Genomic DNA, 27645 nt, shown 5'->3' with positions numbered 1-27645 from the left:
GGCCTGCTTTGTCAAGAAGTTTAAAGGTAAATTGAGTTACTAACAGAGAGTGTGCAAACAAATTATTTTCATTCCAATTTAAAAATTTTTCTTCTTTACTGATTTTCATTGATCTATCTTTAGCAGCTAATATAAGGTGTGATAATTGAATATACTCATTGGTTGAAAAATCTTCATAGTACATATTATACAGATAAAATGTATCTTTAAGAAATATAAATTCTGGCCTGCTTTCATTATATTTAACGTCAAGAAACAGTGCAAGTTTGTGGCTAAAAAATTTTGGAAACAGGCATTCAAAAATTTCGTGTTCAGTTGTGCTTTCTGTATTACATTTTAAACATAAGTTTGTGCTGGATAATTTAAATTTGAAAAGTTTATTTTTACTTATTAAAGTACGGCTGATTTGCTCAATAAAAAATTTTTTATAATGTAACAAGATAGGTAGGTTGATGATTTTTATAAAGCTTTTTGTCAAAAGTTCTTGGTCAGGTACAAATAGATTATCTCTTATTCTTGTTTTGAGCGCAGGGTGTTGTTGGCAAATTTTCTCTCTGTTTATTTGTTTGAAGAATAGAGAGTAGATACTCTTGTTTTCGTTATGGATGGCACTCAAAGGTTTGTTCAATTTCCGGATATGGTTTTTTTCAAAGCTTGTAAGTGGTACCAATGATCTGGCAGCTTTGACAACTTCGTTCAACTTATTTATTAGAGCTAGGTCAGGGATTGTTTGAAATAGATTGGCTTTAAGTTGGGGCAAAAAAATAGTTTTGTTGTTAATTTCGCGAGTCTCAAGAATTGATGCAATGGTTATTTTGTTGGCCTTTTCTAAGATATTTACATCTTTTTTATTGAAAGGAGTTGAAATATTTGAAAAGTGTGAAGTTAAAATTGGGGAATGAAAAAATGTTTTTTTATTTGTTTCAATGTCGTGGAAATATGCAATTGCCTTTTCAAAATATTCTCCACCATTACAGGGGTAAATTGCTTTAAATATACTCAAATGTTTTAATAAGGTTTGGTAACTAAAGTTTTTTAGCAGGGAGGAGATAGGTAAATGTTTATGTGCAAATAAAATTCCAATTGTGGTATCTTTGTGTATGGCAGAGTATTTGAGGCAATTCATGAAACTGTTAATAAAAATAGAAAAGGACTGTTGTTCTGGTCGCAGCATTTTTAGCCCACCATTAACCAAATCTAGCTCTATCCTGTGTGATGCTATCTTGTATCTAAATGCTAAACTGCCATCAGGTTTCTTGATACTCCATAAAAATTTATTAGAAATTGTCCAAATTTTTTGGCAAATTTCTTGTCCTGGTGGAAAAACTCTATAGATGTGAAATGCCAGGGAGGATAGTAGGGAGTTACACAGGTTGCGACGTTTTAAGATGTTAAATCCAGATTGCATAGGCATACTGCAAGCTTTTCTCTCAAGTTTAATGCATAATTCTTTGTAAGTTTGTTGTCTGGCATATTCAAGGTCAAAACTTAAAAATATTCCCAAGTGTTTTATTTTGTCTACAATTTGACCGATTGAAGAAAGGTTTTCTGGAAAAGTGCCAAAAACTAGGCTTTTGGTTTTGTTAAAATTGATACATAGACCGAGACCTTTTTCTAATTTAGAGAGTAAACACTTGAGTTTTAAAACGTCTGTTGAAGTTTTAATTTGAGTAATTGCAAGGTTGTCGTCTGCATAGCTTTTAGGCCTTAAATGTGCATTGCCAATTTAAAAAAAAAATATGTTTCAGACTTTTGCTTTCAAGTAATGCAATAAATATATGGTTTAGAATTATGAATTTTGACCCTGATGGTGGATCCCCTTGGCTAACTCCACGTTTGTACTTAATGTACCCTGAAAAAAAACCATTAATACAGGAACGAAACCGGCCGTTTTTTGTCAAAGTTGTAAAGGCTTGAGCGAAATTACCTTCAGGGAATATAAAAAATAGAATGTCATCCATGACACAGTTAAGAACTGTGTCGAATGCACGATGAAAATCAAAACTTATTACTTGGGCATCTTGTTTAACTTTGACAATTTTATTAATAGCTGTTGTTATATTTAATGAAGCATTGGCCATATTTCTCTTAGGAACGAATCCAAACTGTTCACTGTGCACAATTTTATCTAGATGCTTACAAAGTTTCTTATTTAAGGCTTTAGAAAGAATTTTGTAAATTATTTCAAGCAGGGCTATGGGGCGAAAATGCTCCGGTAAAGATAAGTCAAAACCTTTTTTGGGAATATAGATTATATTCCTATCCTTAATGTATTTAAATGGACTAGAATCTATATCTATAAGATATAAATTGTTCAGTGCTTCAGTGATAAATTTCGGCAAAAAGTTGATTAAAAACCAAAATAGTTGTTTTGGTTCAGAGCTATTACCAGGAGCTGACGTGCTTTTCATGGAATTTATGCAATGTTTAAATTCTGCAGCATTAGAAAAAGGATTAGTTAATGATTTAATTTTAGGAAAAATTTTGTCTAATGAAAGGTCATATTCATCCAAGAGTTGTTCTAAATTTGAGCTAGGCAAAGTTTCTGGACTTACAATGTTGGCATAGTTATTGGCAAAAATTTCAGAAATTTCTTTAGGACATGTAATGTTTTTACCATCAATTTTAAATTTATAACTTTTTGACCTAGTTTTCCTAATGTGCCTGAATGTAAAGCTATTATTTCCGCCGTCTGACTGAATTCGTTGCATTATTTTAAATTCTGAGTTTGAATATACTAGAATTTTAAAATATTCCTGTTGTTCTGTTTTAATATGTGTGATTTGTTCCGCTGTTATGCTGCTTGGATTGCATTTGATTTTGTTGATTAGCTCATCGATTTTTTTCTCAAAATTTTGGACTTTTTCACAATTTGCAAGTTTATGTTTAGAAAAGTATTTATCATGTTGTTTTTTTAGATGAACTATTAAGTTAAAAAAAGCAGAGGTTTCATGATATTCAAGATGTGAAAAATCTAATTCATTTTCTAGTAATGTTGGATTATTGAGATAAAAATCCTTGCTGTTTGTAATTTTTCCAGGCTTAGCATTATCTATGAGAAAGGATATTTTTCTTTTTTTAATATATCAATAAAATCTGCTTTGTTGAATAAAAACGTCTTCCACTTAGGTGGACTATAAATAAATGGCTTTTTAAGGAAAACAGTTGCATGTTTATGGTCAGAGAAACTATTGTGTTGAAATTTGATAGTTGAAAAGCCATCAATGTTAGTAAAAAAATGATCAATTGTACTAGTATGAAGCTTTCCATTGCGTAAGGCATGCCAGGTGAAATCTGGTTTGCAATTTAGTTTTTCTGTTAGATCAAAAAGCCTGAATTTTTCAAGAACTTTAATTAATTTTTTTGCTTTTGTTATGTGATTTTTAGACTGAAAATCGATATTAAAATCGCTATACAAGCAAAAAGAAACAATATTCTCTCTATCCAAGAATTTTTCAATGTTGTGTAGCACTTCTAGACATTCTCTTATATTATTAGGTAGATAGACTATTACATTGTTTATGCCCCTGTTTTTTAAGTTTAACTCAACAAAAACAGCATGTTTAGAATGAATAACATGAAATGAGTTAAGATCTAAAGTTTTGTGTCCATACAATAGTATGCCTCCATTAGTGTTGCTTGTTTCTCCTACATACTGAATGTGATTGGGTAATTTAGGGTTTTTTTTGTCAGGTTTTAATTTTGTCTCAAGTAATGCATAAAGCGTAGGGGTTCCATAATTATTGTAATAGTCTAGCTCCTGAATTTTGGATGATACTCTGCTTGTTCTGTAAGATCCATATGTCTGCCCTAAAGAGGCATTCAGGCCTCTAACATTTCCAAAAACAATGTTAAAGCTGAAATCACCAGTCATAATCTAAAACAAATAGAATTAAATATATATATACAAGATATGGGGGGGGAGGGGTGAAGCACACCCCAGAAAGGGTTATAGAAGCCTAACTTCTATTTTTCTTTGCCTGAATTTTAATTAGTCTATGGCTTCAGACCAAGCCAAATACACAATTGTTACCTAAAAAAAACACCAATGAAAGATTTCCCGTACATTTGACATTTTTAACACTTTGTCTACAAATTATAGTATGCAAGGGTTTCTTACTATCATTATCTTTTAATAAAAATAGCTGTAACGAATTGTTATTAATTGCCAAAAAAAATTAGCTCTCTATTATAAAAATAAGGATGTTAACTTCTACAAGGGTAAGCTCTAAATACATCAGAAAGGGTAAGTGAATAATAACTCTTGTAGAGTGTCAGAACTTAATAGTTGAATGTTATTTTTTAAGACTGAATTTTTTAACTAATTTTGAATTCCAAATAAGTAAATGTACGTTCTTACCATTTAGGATTTGATTATAGAGATGCTACACTTATAATATTGTAGCTATTAGTCATTATACAACAAGGATGACAACATCTATAAAAGCGAAGCTCTGAAACGGTCGTACAAACAGACATTAACACTTGTATAGTGTCAGAACTGAATAATTATAGCATAAATGTATAGGAGTCAAAGCAAAAATGTAAGTAATTTTGTTGAAAAAAAACTGCTTGATTCAGGACAATGTTTATGGACATATTTACATTTTTAGGACTTGATTATAGAGTTGCTTCGCTTATTACATTATACTTTGTTGTCCCAGGAATCAATATACCAAATATCAGATCAATCAGATGATAAGTTCACATAAAAAATTTTTTGCTAAAAAAAAACAAAAAAATCAACATGTTTAAGATGGACGTACGGCCATATTGGTAATGATTATATAGTTGCTCCGCTTTCTAAATCATACCTAACTACTAAGGGAATCACCAAGCAACTTTGAATCGATAGGACAATTCTAACATGCCTAAATTAATGAAAAAAGCTATCCGTGACGGACGTACGGACGGACCGACCCTAATTATAGAAAAGCTTCGCTTTTAAAAATGAATGAATAGTTTGTTATTTTATGTGAATATAGATAATAGTTTTTTTACACATCTGAACTGAGTAGGGGTGTGTTTGGGGGGAATGGGACGGGGTGGGAGGAAGAAATTTGTGGGTAAGTTTGATAAGGAGGAGATTGGAGGATGGGGAAATTACTGTTATAACTATAAATATAAGGGTCTGAAATAATCCCTGTGTGAAGAAAGCTTGGAGTTGTAATGGGAGGAGGGATTTGGGATTGGATAAAACAAGTTGGGGGGTGGGTTGGGGTACATGTGGTGTTGGGTAGATGGTTTGATGGGGTGGAGTTGTTGTAATTTGGCTCATTTGTGGTGTTGGGTAGATGGTTTGAAGGGGTGGAGTTAATGTGACTTGGCCCATTTGTAGCTGGTTGGAGGGGGAAAGGAGGGGGGATTTTAGGCAAAGTCTCATCTCTCCCTTTGAAAGCTGAAATAAAAGAAGAATTAGGTCTGGGAATTTTTTTGCCCCTTTCCTGATTGATATCTTCTCTTTGTAGCGGCCTCTTTGAAGGAGATCTAGTAGTCTCTCTATTTTGTGTACATCCTGTGTTGTCCATGCTCTTAGCATTGTCTCTTTGCTCTCGTCCTGCCAGCTTATCTGAAATCAAATTATGCAGGGTTATTTTGGGGGGAGGAGGAGGAATGCCTTCGCATGCTTGGATCTTTTTCACATGTTCTTTGATTAAATCGGCCAGGGATGGGACTTGTTCTGAGTTTTCTTTGGCAGAAATCTCGGAGCTAAAAAAAGAAACTGTTTTACACTCTTTTGTTTTGCTCCATGAACTGTCATTCCTGCATTTCACCTGATAAAGAGGGATAATTACATTATCTGATAAACAAAAGTTCGAAATACAATATTTGGAGATTTCGTTGTTGGCCTTCAGATTGTGTAGGATGCTAGTTGTCTGTTTAACTCTGCTTTGTACGTCTGGAAAACCTGAAAGAGAAAATTGTATATTAGGCTGTTGAAGTCCATTGGCCTTGCACTTGTTGCGTAAATAGCTGACGGCCTGGCTTCTGTGAGTTTCAGAGCTGAAATAAATGTTAATTGGGTAAGATGTCCTGAACCATTTATTTTGGACTGTAGTTGGACAATCTTGACTATGCTAGAGCTATTGCCAAATACTTTAGCGATGGAATCAAAATGTGAATCTTTGAATTTCCATTCACTTGACTTGTTTGTAGTTTATTAGGTCTATAGGGGTAAGACAATGGCCGATAAATTGATGTACTTACCCAATAATGATAACAAAATTACCACTTCTCTAGATTTCAATTACGGGTTAAAATGTTTCAATAAATTAAAATTCAATAAAAGTCCCCAAAGTTGTTGAGCCAACTTATAAAACTTTGGGGACTAGTGTAATAAACAGCCCAATGTCCTCTCCCCCAGACAGCATTCAACTACTTTAGAAAACCATATTAATACATTCATTTTTAGGGCCCGCCGTGCAAGAACAGAACTAGAAGGCGAACTCAAGAAACAAAAAACACCGCCGCCGTCAGAAACCGTCGATTCAACCACCAAAACTTTATCAGCGGCTAAAAAGGATTGGTCCGAGCGGTCATCGACTACTAGCCGGCGGTCACGGCCCAGCGGCCGGTCACAGCGGTCACAAAGGTCGGGACAATCCCATCGGTCGGATGGAAGCGTTCAGTCCAAGCATATTACTATGAGGTATGTCTATCTATCTATCTATCTAATTAACAATCTATCTAACAAACCATCTATCCATCTATCTATCTAACTATCAATCTATATATCAAACCATCTATCTATCTATCTATCTATCTATCTATCTATCCATCTATCTATCTATCTATCTATCTATCTATCTATTCGTCTATCTATTTATCTATCTATCTATTTATTTATCTAGCTATCCATCTATCTTTCCATCTTGAAGTGAATGACACTTTTTGGTCTAAATATAAGAATGATCTATCTATCTATCTATTGATATTTATCTATCCATTTATCTATGCATCTATCTGTCTATCCATCTATCTATTCATCTATCAATTTATCAATCTATCTACGTATATATCTATCTATCTGTATATCTACATTACCCTGTCCCGTTTTAGAAAAAATTTGTTAAAATTTTTGCCCCCAGCCATAATAAGGTTTATTTATGCAAAATAATGACCCATGCAAAATATTTTTTCTGTAATGCAAAAATTGCGATGGTACAAGCACTGCAAAATTTTTAAAATTTGCAAAAAGACCTGTTTTTAAAGCTCTTGTACCATCTCAATTTTAAAGATTTTTAAAAAATTTCAATTCTAGTGTGTCAAAATTAACCTGAAATTTACCAAAAAAAATGGGGGCAGTCTCAATTCTAACATATGAAGAACAAAGGTGTAGCAAGTAATCTTTCAAAGTAAAAATTGCCAGATTTCATACACAAATAATAGGCTTAGGCCGGATTGGATGGATACAGATATCCGGCTGATCTATAATTCTGGATATCAAGTATTTAGGTTTATATTGACACACTAGAATTGAAATTTCATAAAAATCTTTAAAATTGAGATGAAACAAAAGCTTTAAAAACGGTCTTTTTGCAGATTTTAAAAAGTTTGTACAATAAATTTATAGTATAGATGTATAAAGTGCTTACTATTTGATTTCCAATTGCAAAGACCTAAGGCTCAGCAGACGAAAATAATATCATTAAACTTTGCTTTCTAAATTCAGCTGTTTAATGCTTTCTTCTGCTTTTTGAAAAAGAAAGGGACAATTTTTGTGAAAAATTGCCATTTCTGTCTAAACTTATAGAAAGTATTTGAAACTGCCATTATCAATTTCTCACAACTAAGCTCCTGACTATAAAATTATATTCATAATCATCTTTTCCGATTTACACTACTGTATTTTTCAACCTAGTTATTTATGATTAACAAGACATTTTTCCTAATTATGTAAATACTTTCTTGTAAATCATAATTATCAAGTTTTTTAGTAACACCTAGCGACAAATATAGAACTAATATGTTGCAGATGTTCCCAAATTTATTTTTTGCCTGAATTTACGTTGTTTTTAATTATTTTTCCGTAAAGGGTTGAGCTTTCCATGAGGTGTTGGAAAATTATCTATGTCCTTATTTTAAACTTTTGGGTTATTGTCAGTTATATGAGATCAAGAGATAATTTTCAAAATATTTTTCAACAAATGAACAGTATTTAAACAATACAAAAACGAAATTAACTAGGAAAAAATGCAGAAATCATTAAAGGTCATACATAGACGTCCAAGTACAGGGTTTAGGGGTGTTTACCCCTTTAGACTTTGAATCTCTTATTTTACACCCCTCAAGTTTTTTAAAAATACGTTTGATCACTCTCCTTGAACGTATAGAACCCCTAATTTTACCCCAATACAAAGTAAAAAGCTTGGGCGTCCTTGTGTTAACATTAGTTTACAATCTGCCTTTTGTTTTTTTGCCAGCACCCGGTTGTATTTACATTTTTGAAAGATTCAGCTGATTTCAAGGACCCAACCCAAAGTTAGTAAAAGGCCTTTGAGAAGGGGTGATTGTTACATATACTATTTATCGCTCTATATATATTACTTTAATGTTTGTACCATCTCAATTTTAAAGTTTTTACGAAATTTCAATTCTAGTGTGTCAATATAACCCTAAATACTTGATATCCAGAATTATGAATCAGCCGGATATCTGTATCTATCGATTCCAGCCCAACCCCATTATTTATGTATAAATCTGGCAATTTTTACTTTGGAAAATTACTTGCTAACCTTCTTCCATTATATGTTAGAATTGAGACTGCCCCCATTTTTTTTTGGTAAATTTCAGGTTTATATAGACACACTAGAATTGAAATTTTGTAAAAATCTTTAAAATTGAGATGGTACAAGAGCTTTAAAAACTTTTTGCAAATTTTGAAAACTTTGCAGTGCTTGTACCATCGCAATTTTTGCATTACAGAAAAAATATTTTGCATGTGTCAATATTTTGCATAAATCAACTATATTATGGCTGGGGGCAAAAATTTTAACAAAATTTTTCAAATCCGGGACAGGCTAATCTACATATATATCCATCTATCTTGAAGTAAATGACACTATTTGGTCTAACTCTAAATATAAGAATGATATATCCATTTATCTATTAATATATGTATATCTATCTTTCCATCTATTTATCTATGTATATATCCTTCTATCTATATGTCTATCTATCCATATATATATATCCATCTATCTATCCATCTATGTATTCAATCCATCTATCTATTCATCTATCTATTCATCCATCTATCTATCCATCCATCTATCTATCCATCTATGTTGAAGTGAATGACACTACATGGTCTAAATATAAGAATGATATTTATTCATTTATCTATCAATATCCATCTACCTTTCCATCTATCTATGTATCTATCCATCTATTTATTTATCAATCTAAGTTGAAGTGAATGACACTACATGGTCTAAATATAAGAATGATATTTATTCATTTATCTATCAATATCCATCTACCTTTCCATCTATCTATGTTTCTATCCATCTATTTATTTATCAATCTAAGTTGAAGTGAATGACACTATTTGGTCTAAATATAAGAATGATATTTAGTCATTTATCTTAAATATATTATATATCTATCCATCTATATATGTATCTATATATATCTATCTATCTATCTCTATTTAACTATCTATCTATCTATCCATCTATCCATCTATCTCGAAGTGAATGAAACTGTTTGGTCTAAATATAAGAACAATATATCCATTTATCTATCATTATCTATCTATCCATCCATCTATTTATTTATCAATCTAAGTTGAAGTGAATGACACTATTTGGTCTAAATATAAGAATGATATTTAGTCATTTATCTTAAATATATTATATATCTATCCATCTATATATGTATCTATATATATCTATCTATCTATCTCTATTTATCTATCCATCTATCAATCTATATATCTATCTATCTTGATGTGAATGACACTATTTGGTCTAAATATAAGAATGATGTTTATTCATTTATCTATCAATATCTATCTAGCTATCCATCTATCTATGTATCTATCCATCTATCTATATATCTTGATGTGAATGATACTATTTGGTCTAATTATACCCAGCATCTACTAAAGTGGTTTTGTTTCTTCAGAAAGGTTGCATTGACATGTCGTTAATTTTCAATACGTCTTTTTTGTGACGTATTTAAAGAAAATGACTTATTAATATGGCCTTAATTGTTTTTTATTTGCCATTATTTTTCTTAAAAAAAGAAATTACAAATTAATGCCTGATTAAATATAAAAATTAAGGTTGTTTCAATATGTCATATTCTATTTTTTTCCACATATTAATATATGTTATAGAATTACATATTAATGTGACAGTAAATAAAATAAATAATGTGGAATCAAAACGTTCTTTATTTGTAATAAGTCATCTTTATTAATTAAATAATTTAAATGACATATTGATAAATAAGGACGCATTAAAATGATCTTATATAAATTTAAAAAGGAAATGGATCAAATAGTTACTGATTTTGACACCAGATGGCAGTTGAAATCACTAATTGTTTAGCTTTGTTTTCTCAATGTTTTGACCTTATTTTTAGTTTGACAATTATTATTCTGTAATGAAATGCAGGATATTAGAATACAGACACCACTATGAATTTATATTTTAGTTCCTTTATGCATGTATATAATGAAAACTAATTTTTTTGGTGAGACCTTCTAGAAAGAATAGAACCATATATATAGGTCATGAAACTTTATAGTAAGCAATGAAATAATAGAAACATATTATGTGTTTGATTCAAAATTGTTAGATTAATTTTAACCCTGAATTATTTCTACTATTTTGTTTGTAAGTAAATAATACATTACCAAATTTGGTAGTCAAATTGTTTTTTTTGACGTTTTATAAAAATTCGACGTCTTAATACAGCCTTAAATGATTCAAATTGAATTAAATTTAATCATTTTATTTACCACAAATAATAAAAAATTATAATACAATTTTGAAAGTTTGGCGGCCATCTTGTTTTTCTGGACGTTTTAAAGGAAAAATTGACGTTTTAATGCGCCGTTATTTAAGATAAAATGTCATTAAATTCAAAATATTGTTATTATTTATATTTTTTTGTGACGTTTTTTTAAAGATAACGACGTGTTTTTGGTACACAATACGTCCTTTAAAAAAATTTAAAAAATATGAAACATCATTTGTATAGTAATAAAAAAGTTACGTCATTAAGGACGTATTAATACGACATGTTTCTTAAAATAATGCGATAAAAGTATATGCTGGGTAAGAATGATATTTAGTAATTTATCTATAAATATTTATCTATCTATCCATCTATATATTTATATGTCTGTCTATCTATCTGTATATCAATCTATCTAGAAGTGAATGACACTATTTGGTCTAAATATAAGAATGATATTTAGTCATCTATGTATCTATGTATCTATCTATCTGTCTGTCATCTATCTATCTATCTATCTTGAAGTGAATGACACTTTTTGGTCTAAATATTAAATGCTATATCCATTTTTCCATCAATATCTATCTATCCATCTATCCAACTATCTATCTATCTATGTTGAAGTGAATGACACTATTTGGTCTAAATATTAGAATGATATATCACAATTTCAAAATTTACATTCCATAATATACACACAAAATATACGGTAATATTTCATATTTTACAAAAATGTCATTTATCCCCTCCCCCATCCTCTAATTTATCTTTCAGATAATAATTTTGTCAGTGTGGCGTGGGAGGGGACAATGGGCTCTTTATTACACGAGTATCCAAAGTTTTATAACAACTTTGGGGACTTTCATTGAATTTTGATTAAATGTTCAATAAGTTAAGTGCTCAAACGTTTCAACTACAAATTATAATCTTCAGAAGTGATAATTTTGTGTATGATTATTGGGTATTTACATCAATTTATTTGATCATTTTATATATTACTAACAGAAACCTTAATCTACCATGTAGTATCAAAAAAAATTGTTTTCAAAAGTTTATATATATGTATGATAGTGATCTAAAGTTTAAATGATATTATAGATACTGGTAAGGTTTTAGGCTATTTTAAACTGAAAGGAAACTGTTCTCTAAATTCCAAATAATATATAAACTCTAAATATTTGACACTATTCCAAATATTCAGACTATATATTACTCAGGGATCTAAAGGGATAAGACAATAAAAGATAAATTGATGTACATCCCCAATGATGATACACAAAATTACTTCTTCTGTAGATTATAATTAGTGTTTGAAATGATTAATGAACCAACCAATCAAAATCAAAAAACCCCAAAGTTGTTAAGCCAACGAATAGGAAAACATTATTATAAAACTTTAGGGACTAGTGTAATACACAGCCCAATGTCCCCTGCCTCCACGTGTTCTAAAGCAAATATTTATGTCTATTTTCTAAGATTTTAAAACAAAAATTTTGTCGTTTAATGAGCAAGCGTCTACGCATCTATATTTTTTTAACAGGAGCGATCTCTTGCTAGGGTGGAGGCCCCCCCCCCTCCCCCTTCAATCAAGTAATAAACTTTCCCTAGAAGCTACTCACTGTAAAAGGATAATAATATCAGTCCAGTGGTTAGCGATGAGCTAATTTAGCTATAGACAGACACAAAGACGCCTGGTTACTTTATTATAAGGATAACATATATCTTATTTTTTGTGAGGCTTTAAAATGCTTATGCTTTTATTAAATTGCGTAAAGTTCCGCCTCTTTAAACATTATAAAACGATAAAAATATCTAACAAACGAAGCACGAATTAGGCTAGCATATCTAAATTTTTAAAGTAAAATTTAGTTTTTAATTTTGCCGCCAGATGTATCCTTGAATTTAATTAAAATGTTTTTTTCTTATATAAAGTAAAAATTAAAAAATAAAATGTCTTTTTTATGATTTAATGTAAAACATTTTAAATTATTTAAATTCCAAAAAATTGTTTCTTATTGTAAATGTTTTAAACACTAAAAACATATGAGTTCTTTTTTACATAATTATAAAACTCAACAGTATAATTGCTCGCCACTCTAACCAAATCTCTAGTATTTATTGCCGGAATATTTTGAGGGCCATTGCCCAGTAATATAAATTTCTATTATTTTAGTCCTACATGATTCGTATCTTAACCCACTTACTCTTGACGTACATTAATAATCAAAACTGTATTTCTTCATTTGCTTAGAATTTTTGTATCAGATAAAACTTTATAGTAGTTTTCAACCAAATATATATTTTCAAAATTGTTTTTCTATACCATATGATTTTGGAAATATCAATGGACCAAGACCAAATTCCAAGGTTATAGTTTTGATTAAATATCTATAAATGCAGCTAGCTCCCAAACGGCGGCTGTAAAATTATGGTGTCTGCATATCTTTAAAACTAGAATTAAAAGGCCGAAAAGAAAATAAGGAATAGTTTAGAACTTAAAATTTACAGGGATGGCGCAGCAAATCTTTTTTGTGGGGCTTTAAAATGCCTACGCATTAATTTAATTACGTTAAGTTCCGGCTCTAAGCTACTAAAACATTATAAAAAGATATAAATATCTATAAAACGCAGTGGGCAATATTATCTATATTTTTTAAACAGTCAATATGTAATTTTGAATTTTGCAGCTAGGTATGTTATTTTATAGTTACTAAAAATGTTTTTTTCCACATAGATGATAGATTTTTAATTTTTTTTCTTTTTAAATAGATTTTAATTTCAAAAATTGTGTTTTTAGTAGTAACTGTTTTTAAATTAATTGAAAAGATATCTGATCTTTTTACTATAGTAAAAAAGGCCAAATAGGAAGTATCAATCTATCGCGCACAGAAATGGACTTGATACCAAAAATATATTTCGGGCTAGTATTAGAAATTTTGAGTATATTAGGACATTAAATAAGCTTAATTTCACTACATACTATTTGATATAAATTAATCCTGTCATAAAAAAGTAATTAGGGTGTTTCTGTAGCTTAAGATTTCAATAAATGCTTACCAAAATGAGTTCTTTATTATATGTAAGCTTCACATAAGTCCCAGGGTAGTTTTATGCTATTTTTAGAAGCATTAGATTTAAGAAGTTTTTATACGAACTAACTTAGCCTTGAGTTACTTTTCAATATGAATTTTAAATTGATTTTATTTTTTGTGCGACTTTTAAATATTACGTAAAGATACAAAAACTTATGTATATTTTAAGCAAACAATAGTAAAAATTAGAACAGTTTATCAATAACTTTAAGAATATGTACTATCTAGTTTATAATTTTGCCGCTAGATGTATCATTTTGAATTTACTATAAATGTTTTCTTCTCACGTATAGATAGATTTTTAATTTATATTTCTTTTTAATATGAAATAAAAGATAAAATTTTTTTTTTTATTACAAAAAGTAGTTTTCAATTGTAAATGTTTTCGAAACACTGCTGATTTTTAAAAAAATTTTATTGACTGAAATAAAACTAATAGATTCATGTATCAGATAGACGAGCACATAAACTATATTGCCGAAGAATATTTACAGGGCTAATGCTCAATTATATTAAGATATATCATATATCCCTGGTATTTTAAAACGCATTGTGAATCGCTCCAACCGTTGACTTAAATTAATAATCAATATCTAGTATAGGCTAATAACGTTTTTATTAGAAAAAATATTTAGCATTTTCCAAGAAATTATATCTCAAAAAGCTGATTTTTCATAACACCAAATTGGTTTTGACTAAAAATCTTTAAATGCAAGATAGCTTCCAAACAGCATGCATTGAAAGATCGATAAATTAGACAAGAAATAGTTAAGGACTTTAAATTTACATGAATAGCGCAGCAAACCAGAATGCGCGATAATTTTTAATTTTCATCGACAACAGATATACACACGAACATCCTGTTACTTTTATAAAGGGATAAAGCACCCTATATTAAGTTGCAATTAATCTGCGTTTAGTATTAGAGAATTTTTGTTTAAATTTTAGTTCTGAAATAGCCGCTAGGTGTAGCTATTACAAATATAATACGTTAGATTTTTTACAGTTGAAAATTATAAGCTGTATAAACTACGTAATACTTATTCATAAACATTTTTTCAATCATTGAATATTGTTTTATTTTAAATGTATGATATTTAATTTTAAATACATTTCTTTTTAAAGTCATTTATTAAATATAAACAAATCACAAATGGTATGTCTGTCAAGGCCAACTTTTTGCATTAGACTCAGGTAGTTAATTTATGCCGGCAATTTGCCTTTAACAATTATGGTTCTTGCTAACCATGGAATTTAAAATTGATGGTATTCACAGAAGAAATACTTCCAAAATCTGAAATGAACAATACATCCAGTGCTATTTATATATACTAGCGGCTCCGCCCCCTGGAAGACTCTAGGGGCACTAAAGGTAGGAGGGGGAAAATTCGACCTCATCCCATTTTAAATTTGAGTTTCACAAGAGTGAAAAAATATTTTTTGGGAGGAAGAGGGGGTTAAGACACCCTCCCCAAAAATAGTTTAAAACCTTCCCAGGACCTATAAGAAGCTTCACTGTAAAGGAGAACAATATCGGTTCAGCGGTTAGCGAGATCCTTCGGGACAGACAAAAAACACTTACTACTTTATATAATACTAGCGGCTTCGCCCCTAGCCTCTAGGGGCTTTGCCCCAAGAGGTAATAAAAAAAAATTATGGCGAAAATCGTAAAGAACCATGGAAATCTCCTTAAAAAAAAAAAAAAATGGGGGGGGACCTCGCCCCCAAGAAAATAGCTTAAAACCACCACAGGACCAATAGGTAGATACCCTGAAGAGTAGAATCCGATCGGTTCAGTGGTTACCGAGATCTTAAGGGACAGACAGACAGACGGACAGACAGACATCGTTCTACTTTGTATTATAGATTAGACTAGCACCTAGGGGCTTTTTATTTGAAGGTGCTGAGAGGGGATATTAAAATGGTTTAAAACCAACCCAAGACTTAAATTGAATAGCCTAATACCATTACATGACTTATGTAAAGCTTGCTTAAAATAGAGAACCTAATCGGTCGAGTAGTTACTTAGATTTTATGCTTCATACAAAAAAAACTTCTCTCTACATTTAATGGGGTTACAAAGAAAGCAAAAAATTGTCAAAAGCTATTAAGAAATTAAATAGCCTAAAACCATCCCAATATTACCTATGTAGAAAGCTTCCTAAAATGTAATATTTTTCATTTCAAAAGTTATTGAATTCTTAAGGTTAATTAAGGCCCCTTTTTGGTCGAATCTTCTAGCACCTGAAATTTGCTAATAGAAAAAATTCTTATAGAAATAGTTTATTTATTTGCCGCTAGGCGTAACTATTTTTTTATTTTAAAAGTTGAATTTTTTCATATCATGACGATAAACAAAATTTTCTCTAATATTCGTATTTTAATTATTTTCTATATTACATATATATTTTTGTATAACCCAAAATATACTTATATTTTTAAAACATTAAATTTTTGTTTTTGTTTTATTTAAATATTTTAATATGCTCTATAAAAGTCATGTTGGTCTATCTTCGTTTGGCTAAGTTTTGGAGTAATTCTGTTAGGCACTATATTTTAAAATAAAATTAAAAGTGCCAATTTATATAATAAATATGTAGACTAATCATAGATTCCTTCAGAAGCAGTGCTTGACCTCCCGTTCTAGATTAAAATGTGAGTATCTTTTAGTCTCCGAGGACGAGTACCAGCACATTATCTATCTTTTAGTTATCCACTATCTATACTCTTGCTATCCTAGGATGAAATGTGAGTATCTGAGTGTCTCTGAGGATAGCGGGGACGAGTACCTGCACATTATCTATCCTCTAGCTATCCACTATCTATACTCTAGCTATCCACTATCTATCCTCTAGCTATCTACTATCTATCCTCTTGTTGTCCTAGGTTGAAATGTGAGTATCTGAGTGACTCCGAGGATAGCGGGGACGAGTACCAGCGGGACGCGGACATGACCATCAACATCCATCCAGTTAAACAACAAAGTTTTCCAGGAATAATAAATACTTAATCTTAACATGATGAAGTGATGGTGATTTCCCTTAAAGTTGCTATCAAGCACCCCCACCCCTTCAATATAAAACATAAAATAATAGTATTTAGTGGGACTCTAACCCTGCAGGGCCAATAACTGCAGTGCCAAATATAACATAACTTAACCTCACTTTAACTAATAAAAGAAGGAGTTTTGTGCTAGACTTTCAAATTAGTTTTAAAAAGAAGTGAGAATTGAGAAGTTAAATTCTAAAGGAGAACCATATCGGTTCTTCAGTTAGCAAGATCATTTAGCACAAACAGACAGATAAACTCAAACACATCTAAAGGTATAAGATGAAGGCCTATAAATTGATGTATATTCCTAATTTAGATACACAAACTTACCCCTTGTCTAAATGAATATTAGTGGTTGAAACGTTTGAACACTGAACTTATTTATTCAACCAATCAAAATTTACTAGGTCCCACAAGTTGTTAAGCCAACAAATTAGAAAACGCTATTATAAAACTTTTGTTACTAGTGCAATAAACAGCCCATTGTCTCTTCTCTCTGCAGAGACATCCTGGCACTTTTATAAAATGATTAAGTATTTTATTATGAATTAGATCCACCCTATTCATCACCTATTAATCAGCCTGGCTCTATGCCCGATTCTGTACCGGTAAGTTTTAGTTTTTTTTTGTCGCTAGATGTCTATTTCTTACATCAAAGTTTTACTTTTTAATGTTTATATTATGACTTTATAATTTATGTATAAATCTTTGTTCTTAAAACAAAAATTTAATACTTGGATTTAATAATTTTTGTTTATTTGTAAAATTAAACAACGAAAGTAAATACTTTGTACGTTCTTATTATAAACAAATAAATTTGTATGTAGTGATCATTGCCAGCCTTTTTGTATGGCTTTTAACCTACCCTACTAATTTAAATTTTGCAGGATAATATTCCTCTTTACAGTACTAATAAATAGTGGCAATGCCCTTAGCATCTAGAGTAATTTTAAGGGAAGGACAGAAAAACAGCCTAAATAAGACCTATATAAAGCTCCTCTGAATTGGAGGACTCAATAGGCTCATTAGTTATCAAACTCTTAAGCTATAGACAAAAAAACCTTGATTCTATATATATTTGGACTAGCGGCTTCTCCCCTAGCCTCTAGGGGCTTTGGTCAAAGAGGTTTGAACAACCCAATTTTTCGTATTTTAGATTTTTTAAGATAATGTTAAAAAAAAAAAAATATGTGGTCGGCCCCCATTTTATGTTGTTATTTTTCTCTGTATGTTGCACTAGCGTCTATGCATCTGTTGTATGGGGGAGCGTAAGTTTTAGTTAAGTTTAATGTCGCTATGTTTCTATATCTGATAATTAATTTTAAATTTTTTAGCTCAGTCAATCATGCATATATTTTAAGAATTTATTTCTTTGTATAAGTAGAATTATTTAAAAATAGTATTGTAACATTGTTTTGATAAAATGATTAATATTTATTATAGACCTTCCTAAATTTTATTTTCATAATATAATAATAATGATTCTAACATACGTTTACTAGTCGTTGTTTATTCCCAGTAGAGTTGTCATTTGTTTCGCGAATTTATGTCAGGTCAAAGACCTTATTTACATTAATAGTTACCATTTATCTTCCAACGCAAGTATTGAAGCACCAACATCTTTGCATTCTTTGTAAAGTATGAATATTTCAAACTATTCCTGCAACCCTTTTTTTCAAATTAAATGAGTGTTTCACAGCATCCCTTTCCCCTTCTCCCCTCATAAATGACTTTATGTAAGGGTGCCTTCTTTTAGACACTCGTAATTTTGGGGTAAAATATTTTGTGGGGTTATTTACCTCCCACTCCCCCCCCCCCCCCCTCCCACCTTTTAGACATCAAAACACCACCACAATATTTTCCCACTAAGTAAGGATAAATTAATTGAAGTTCTACATATGTTGTCTATTTTACTGAATACATTCTAGTAAAATTTATTTCCGCTAGATGTCATTGCAGATTGTTTTGAATTTCTAAACAACACAAATATGAACTATGTTTACTAAGTTTTTGCGTTTGAAAAATTTTTCAAATATTATGATATAACATATATATTGTGTTTATTTTTTAGATTGAACTGTAAGTAAGAGAAAAAATGTTTTGTTAATTGTTATAAATAAAATTTAACAGACTTTTTGAACGTCACATAATTTTGCGAATAAGCGCCCGATAGACAAAAATTTAAAGTTTGCAGGACAATGTATCTTCAATATGAGATTCTTTTGTACAAACATACAGACAGATTTTTATATAAATATTAAATATTTTTAATAATAGGGAGGGAGGGGACATTGGACTGTTTATTACACCAATACCCATAGTTTTATAACAACGATATTTCATGTTCTGTATGTCTAAAACTTGGGTACTTTTACTGCATTTTCATTTGTTATTTTAAAAGTAGTAATGTCCAAACGTTTCAACCAATAATTACAATGTACAAAAGGGTTAATCTTGTTTATCCTCATTGGGGATTTATATCAATTTATCGTTTATTGTTCTTTCCCTATTATAATGACACTTTTTGTTTTAAACAGTTACAAATACTCTCACATGTAGAAGAAATTTTATTAAATCTGCATTGTTTAGTATTTAGTTGAATTTATTCCTATTAGGTGTCATTATATATTAATTTAAAATTGTTTAACAACAAAAATATGAAATTAATTTTAATTTGGAATACAAATTTTGTTTTAGAAACAATTATAAAGAACATTTGTCAAAATAAGTAATTATTATAATAAATGTAATTTTAAGTAGAAGTACTTACTACATTTTTTATAATAATATTTAAATTTTAATTTTATCCTTAACAGTAGTCCACATGATTCGATACATCCGATCTTAATATTTGAAGGATTTAAATCCTCTAATAATATGCTTAAGTGAACTACACTCGATTCATGTAAAGAATTAAACTAGAAAAAACTCTTCAAATCAAACATTTTACTTCAAATATTGATGCCTCATTTTGAATAATATATTTTTTTTTCTATCATAAATACAGTTTTGTTTTATATTTTTTGATTACTTAAATTTTATAAATTGTTTTAAAAGCAAAATTAACTTGATATTGCTTTGTTCTCTATGGATATAATCTACCTTGTTATTTCAACCAGAGAAGGAGTGGACATAATGCTGTTTATTACACTAGTACCTAAAGTTTTATACAAACTTATTCGTTGGTTTAACAACTTTAGGGACTTTTATCAAATTTTGATTGTTTGGTTCAAATGTTTTAAGCACTAATTATAATCAACAAAATGGGTAATTTAGTGTTTCATCAATGGAGATGTACATCAATTTACAGGCCATTGTCTTATCCCTGGCTATAAACACATGTAAAAGAAATTTATGAAGGCTGTGCAGTTTAGTATTTAGTTATTTTATCCCCGCTAGGTGTCATATATTTTAATTTTAAAATATATAGTTGACAGAAATACAATTTTATAAAAATTTTATGGATTTGTAGTGTATTTTAAAAAAAAGTTTTGATCATTTAAAAATGAGACAGTTCATGTTTATTAGTAAATTTAGGCTGGAAACAGACTGTTCATTACTTTTTATTATAATTTGAATAAGTCAAAATGAATTTATGATCAACCATAATTTTTATTCTGTCGCATATGTCATTACTAATTATGTAGGATTAAATCCCATTTGATTTAAATCGTACTACCTTGAGGATATTAATTATTCAATATTGAATTTACAGGGGAAAGTTTGTTGTCAATTTGGGCTGCTAATATGGACCTCATTATTAGGTCAAGAGTACCCGCTAGTAAAACAACCTAGTATTGATATAGTAATTGATGAAACACATTGCCTTTTACCAGAGATCTATAGGGATAAGATAATGGCTGATAAATTGACACACAAAACTATTCCAATGACCCCCCCCCTTCCCTCCCTGTGTATGCCGTATTTATGAGTTTTAGTAGATTATGATAGTATTAACAAATCAATAAAAAATACCGTTTTAGTTGGTAAATAGCTGAAATATTTATAAATTTGAGAAATCCTTAAAAACATACAAGTTGACCATAGTTATATAGTAGCTGAGCCTCTTAAAAATCTCCCCTTTAATTTTCACCCTTCCAAAATATACAATACAGCCATTTTTTTAAATAAAAAACGGCAAAAAATGGTTGAATTTATTCCGCTAGGTGGAATAGCATGTTGATTTGAAATTGTTTAATTGACAAAAATGTACATTTGAGAATTGTTTTGAATAAAGAATTTAGTTTTGGAAACAAATTAAAACATTTTTTTAAAGATAAGTATTAATTATAAATATGTGATTTTAAGCAGAAACACATAAAAACGATATTTTTTATATACATAATTTAATAAATTGTTGAAAAGTCATTAGAATCGAGTTGCAGCATTTGTAACCCGTCTTGATCAATATTTGTAGGATTATTATTATCCCCTAACAGAAAGGTAAAGTCAACAAGATCAATTAAAAGGTAATAGACTGAATCTGGAAACCAACTCTTAAAATCATCTAATGGGAAAATGGAATGTAGATAAAAATTATTTGGGAAAATTTAATAAAATCTAATTATTGCATACTTCTTGGTTAAATAGTAGCTGTATCTCAAAAATATCTCCCATAAAATTTGTTCACCCTTCCCAAAAATGTTTTCAATATTCTTAATGATTTTGAGTATTTTTATATAGCCTAAAACCAACCATAGACACATAGACGTCCAAGGGGGGGGGGGGTAATGGGGCGATTACCCCCTCCCCCCCAAACGATGTTGGGGGTGCCTACGGCACCCCCAAATTTTTTTTCATTTTACCCCCCACATTTAAAATTTACCCCCACCCATTTAGGAGGGGGTATTTACCCCCCCCTTAAAAAATTTTTACCCCCCCCCCAAAATAAAAAGCTTGGACGCCCCTGCATAGACATGCTTAAAGCTTCCCTGAAAATTAAAATCTATTCCGACAAAATAACCTCACTACTTTTTAGGATAACATATTGATTATAATATTTTCTTGTGCACAATAATCTTGACATAGATGTGCTTTCTTTCAGCGATCTAAAGGGATAAGACATTGGTCGATAAATTGATCTACATCCCCAATTATTAAATACAAAATTAGCTCTTCTGTAGATTAGAATTAATTGTTGAAACGTTTGAACATTCAACATGATAAGCAACCAATCAAAATTCATAAAAGTCCCCAAAGTCGTTAAGCAACAAATAAGGAGGGGACATTGGGATGTTTATTACACTAGTACCCAAAGTTTTAAAAGAACGTTTTCTTATTCATTGACTTAACAACTTTGGGGACTATTAATAAATTTCGACTGGTTGATCCATTAATTTTTATGTCCATACGTTTCAACCAATAATTTTAATTTACAGGAGGTGTAATTCTGTGTATCATCATTGGGTCTGTAAATCAATTTATCAACAATTGTCTTATCCCTTTAGATCCCTGGCTTTCTTTGAATATGATTGACCTTGTTGTTTAAGAAGGGAGTAATGAACATATGTTTCGTGTTAATAGTCTGTTGAGGTTTTTAGTTAATTTGTTTAACGCTAGATTTCAATGCAGATTATTTTATTTTTTGTAATTAACAAAGAAAAACGTTTTTTGGGATTTTTAGATAACATTTTGGTGTTTAATTTAAATTTTTAAAATATTCATAAGAAATTTATGTTTTTTTTATGAAAATAATATTTGACGAAAGAAATTTCAAGTATTTTTACCTATATAGATTCAAATTGACAATCAACAGGTAATCCAGAATTCTTGGCATGCAATAACATTTGGTTTTATTAAACAATTATTTGTGAGTCATAATTTCCATAAACATGGAGTGCTTGACTTCTAAACCAAACTATATTTCTCAGTAAAGGGGTTAAATTAAAATGTTATAAAAGCTATACACTAACGGAGAATCTTATCAGTTATATAAATATTGAATATTTTTCACTATTATAAATACAGTTTTTTTTCATCATATCCTATGATTATGATTATATGGAGGAAGGGGACATTAGACTGTCTATTACACCAGTACTCAAAGTTTTATAACAACATTATCTCATTATGTAGGTCAAGAAAATTAAGTAAGTTTTAAAGTAGTAATGTCCAAACCCTTTAAATAATAATTACAATGTACAGAAGAGTTAATCTTGTTTTTCCTCATTGGGGATGTATACCAATTTATCGTCCATTGTCTTATCCCTTAATATCCCTGTTTTAATGAACCTTGTTATTTTAACCAGCAACAAAAACACTCACATGTAAAAGTAAATTTTATAAATATGTTATAATAAAGTATTTGATTAAACTTACTCCCGCTAGGTGTCATCATATATTATTTTAAGATTGTATAAACGACAAAAATATCCAATTAAGAATAATTTTTGATATTATATTTTGTATTTAAAAATGATAAATGTGTGTTAAGAATAAAAAATAGTTATAATAAAATATGTAATATAAAACAGAAATTCTTACACTTTTTTTTATTAAATATCAAATTATTCTTTCTTAGTTGGTAGCTACCCTAGTATCAAACCACGTTTTCGCGCTGTCTTTGAAGGATTAATATCATGAATTTCATGATTATATCTATAAACTTATTATAAATCAGAAATGATATTCTAAAACTTTAACTTGCCGTGAGTACTATTGGTAAATTCGTTTGTCTTTAATCAAGGGGGGAGCAATCTACACCAGCTGTTATATACACTGGTCCCAAAAGTTTCACAATAACTTTTTCTTATTTGTTGGCTTAACAACTTTGGGGACTTTATTGGATTTTGATTGTATGGTTCAAATGTTATAACCACTAATTGTAATCTACAGTAGGGTAAATTTAGTGTACAATTAATTTGGGGATGTACATCAATTTATAGGCCATTGTCTTGCCCCTGGCTATAAACACATGTAAATGCAAATTTACTGTTTACTATTTAGTTACATTTTTTCTCGCTATTATTATCTCGGTATTATTTTAAAAATGTATAAACGAGAAAAATATGCAACTAAGATTAATTTTGAAAAAATTGTTTTGTTTTAGAAACAATTATAAAAAAAAACATGTGTCAAATTAAGTAATAATTATAAAAAATAAATTTTTAAGTTGAACCACAATTACTTGTTACATTTATATATTAAATAATAAATTTTTACTGTTATCCAATTTTTTGCATAGGTCATTAATTTGTCTTCTAAATATTTGAGGAATTATATCCACTTGAGAATGATTAGGTGTACTATACGCTAGTCAAGAAAGACATAATCTTGAAATAAATCTCTTCAGTTCAAACATTTTGCCTAAAATATTAATGCATCAAATACAATTCTAGTTCATAACATTTATATGATTACATTTTTATAAATTATTTTTAATGTTAAATTTAACTTGATATTGCATTGCTTTCTTTGGGTACAATCGACTTTTTTTAACCATAGGGCTGTTTATTACAATAGTCCCCAAACATTTTTAATAACTTTTTCTTATTTGTTGGTTTAATAACTTTGGGAACTTTCTTATGAATTTTGATTGCTTGGTTAAAACATTTTAACCACTAATTGTAATCAACAAAATGGGTAATTTAGTGTTTCATCAATGGAGATGTACATCAATTTATAGGCCATTATATTATCCCTGGCTATAAACATTAAACATATATAACAGATATTATCAATAAAAATACCATTTTAATAGCAAAGCTCCAATGTTTTTTAAATCCTTCAAAACATAATTGATGTCCATCTATAATACAAAGTAGAACGATGTCTGTCTGTTTGTTTGTTTGTCTGTTTGTTTGTAGCGAAGGATCTCGCTAACCGCTGAACCGATCGGGTTCTCCTTTTCAGGGTAGCTTCTCATAGGTCCCGGGAAGGTTTATAACTATTTTCTTGGGGGGTGGAACACCTTAAACCCCCCAAAAAAATAAAAAATACCCTCCCAAAAATTTTTTTTTTTTTTAACTGAAATCAAAATAGTGGGGTCGACTACTCCCCCCCCCAAAAAAAAAAAAATTCCCCCCCCCAAAAAAATTTTTTTTAAAATTTTTATTTTAAATCAAAAATACGAAAAATTGGTTTTATTAAACCTCTTGGGGCAAAGCCCCTAGAGGCTAGGGGCAAAGCTGCTAGTATATTTATATAGTACCTGTACCTCTTAAAAATCTCTCCCTTAACTTTTCACCCTTTCAAAAAATACAATACAACCCATTTTTAACTAAAAACTACAAAAAATGGTTGAATTTTTAACCGCTAGATGTCAATACAAATTGTTTTAAAATTAGATTATTGACTAAAATATGCAATAAGAAACATTATCAATAAATGTTATTATTTCTTATAAAATTTAGAAATAACATGTATCATGATAAGTGATAATTATATTAAATGTAATACAAAGAAGAACAACTTATTACATTTTTTATTTAAATTAATAAATTAGTGTGAAAAAGCAACAACCTGATAGTTTGACCCTTTGACCGGTGCCATAATATATGTAGCATTATTACTAACCTCAAATTAATATTTATGTTATTAAGTTTCATTTCACGTAACACATAAAGACATAATTTAAACACAAAATCCGTTATAATGTAAACATTGACATACATAGTTATATTGTAGCTGTGGCTCTTTAAAAATTTGCCATCCTCCCCAAAATGCAGGCAATATTCTTAACACTTTACGATTACCCGCCCCCCTCTCTCACTCCAATCATTGTATACCGTGTATGAATTTTAGCAGTTATTATCAACAAAACATTAAACATTTTTATCATTATAACATGAGATAAATAAACGTCTTAGTTATGTAGTATCTGTGCCTCTTAAATTCCCCCCACCCTAGTTTTTTTTTCACCCCCATTAATATAATGCAAGGTTACAACCCATTTTTATTTTTTCTAATTTTAAAGTAGAAAATTAGGGAGGGGGGGAAAGAAGTGTGACCCCAAATAACAGAACTCAGCTACTATGTAGGTTACTTACTTTATATTTATAATTTGTGGATTTGGAAACATATAAAGAAATATGAAGCTTTTTTGTCTGTAGCAAAGGATATCGATAACTGCAAAATCAATACTGTCCTCCTTTACAATGAAGCTTCGTATAGGTCCTGGAAGGGTTTTAGAGTTTTTTAAATTATAAAAAAGTGTGCCCTTTCATATCTCTAAAAATGCTTGGGGCATTGCTGCTAGTAAATTATAATTGAGATATCCAATAAAATGCCATCTTAATGATAAAAAAAATTCCTAAAAATTTTTCTATGACTATAATTGCTTCGCTTAAACAAAATATCTTAAAACCAACCAAAAACATGTATAAAGCTACCCCGAATAGAACAATCTATTCCGACAAAATAACCTTAATATTAGCTTGATAGAGCTTTCTTAGGGATAAGACATTGGTCGATAAATTGATGTACATTTCCCCAATTATGAAACATAAAATTAGCCCTTTTGTAGATTAAAATTAGTGGTTGAAACGTTTGAACACTCAACTTAATTAGCAACTAATCAAAATTTATAAAAGTCCCCAAAGTCGTTGAAATTACAAAGAAGAAAACTGTATTATAATACTTTGGGGACTTTTAATGAATTTTAACTTGTTGGTTCATTAAGTTAGGTGTCCATACATTTCAACCACTGATTGTAGGTATAATTCTGAGTATTATCATTAGGTCTGTATATCGATTTATCGACTATTGTCTTATCCCTTTAGATCCCTGAAGAAATATTTACTTATGTTAAATTTCAACATAATGTTGAGGTTTTCAGTTAATACTTTTCCCGCTAGATGTCTATACAGATTATTTTATATTTTGTAATTAACAAACAAAAAGATTTTTGGACTTTTTAAATAAAATTTTTGTATTCTAATTCAAGTTCTAAAAAATATTTTATTGAAGCTATGTTTTTTTTATAAAATGATATTTGAAAAGAAACTAATTTTAAGAATTTTTTTATATACTTTCAATTTGTCAATTTTTTATCATCATTAAAATAAACAGTCTGATCATTTTCAAGAAATATTTTATTGCCAAGGCCTCTCATTTACAATAATCAACATACTGAAAGATCACCGATTGTTAATCAAGATTAAGATGGGATAAGCATAAATATAGATCAAAACCATTACAAGCTTGTATCCTAACAGAATTCTGAGAAATAGACTTATTATTATATAAATCTTACACCTGAGAATATTGTGTACTCTAATAAAGTGAAACGTGTAGTTGGTTTAAATAACCATTCCACCCGACCCGCTCCTCCCTTTACACTGGATGTAAGTACTGACCAATAAATGTTAGCAGCCTAATATTATTTAATAATAAAATTAGAAAATACCCATTCTTCTGGACCCTTATTTGAAAAGAAAAATTACACCCCCACCCCCTCCTCTTTCAAGTAACTTGGCCCTAAAAATCTTCCATATTTTACCCCTTGATAACCTTCCATGTTTGTTTGCCTGCCTAAATAATAAAGAGGGAGGGGACATTAGACTGTAAAGTACACTTGTACCCAAAGTTTGTGAAC

The 27645-nt window shown here is 29.7% G+C and overlaps 1 protein-coding gene across 1 annotated transcript; it reads left to right on the top strand.

The window, feature by feature from the left end:
* The first annotated feature begins 6012 nt into the window (after nucleotides 1-6012).
* On the top strand, nucleotides 6013-17070 carry LOC145318127 (uncharacterized). The gene is made up of 3 exons (XM_080159476.1): nucleotides 6013-6023; nucleotides 6413-6649; nucleotides 16947-17070. The coding sequence occupies exons 1-3, from the start codon at nucleotides 6013-6015 to the stop codon at nucleotides 17068-17070; spliced, it is 372 nt and encodes a 123-aa protein (XP_080015602.1).
* Nucleotides 17071-27645: the final 10575 nt, after the last annotated feature.

This window comes from Acartia tonsa, chromosome 4, assembly GCF_053477335.1.
Source record: "Acartia tonsa isolate MP-2025a chromosome 4, ASM5347733v1, whole genome shotgun sequence".
Classification (NCBI taxonomy): Eukaryota; Metazoa; Arthropoda; class Copepoda; order Calanoida; family Acartiidae; genus Acartia; species Acartia tonsa.
Note: the sequence above shows the minus strand (reverse complement) of the source record. Positions and strands in the feature narration are given on the sequence as shown.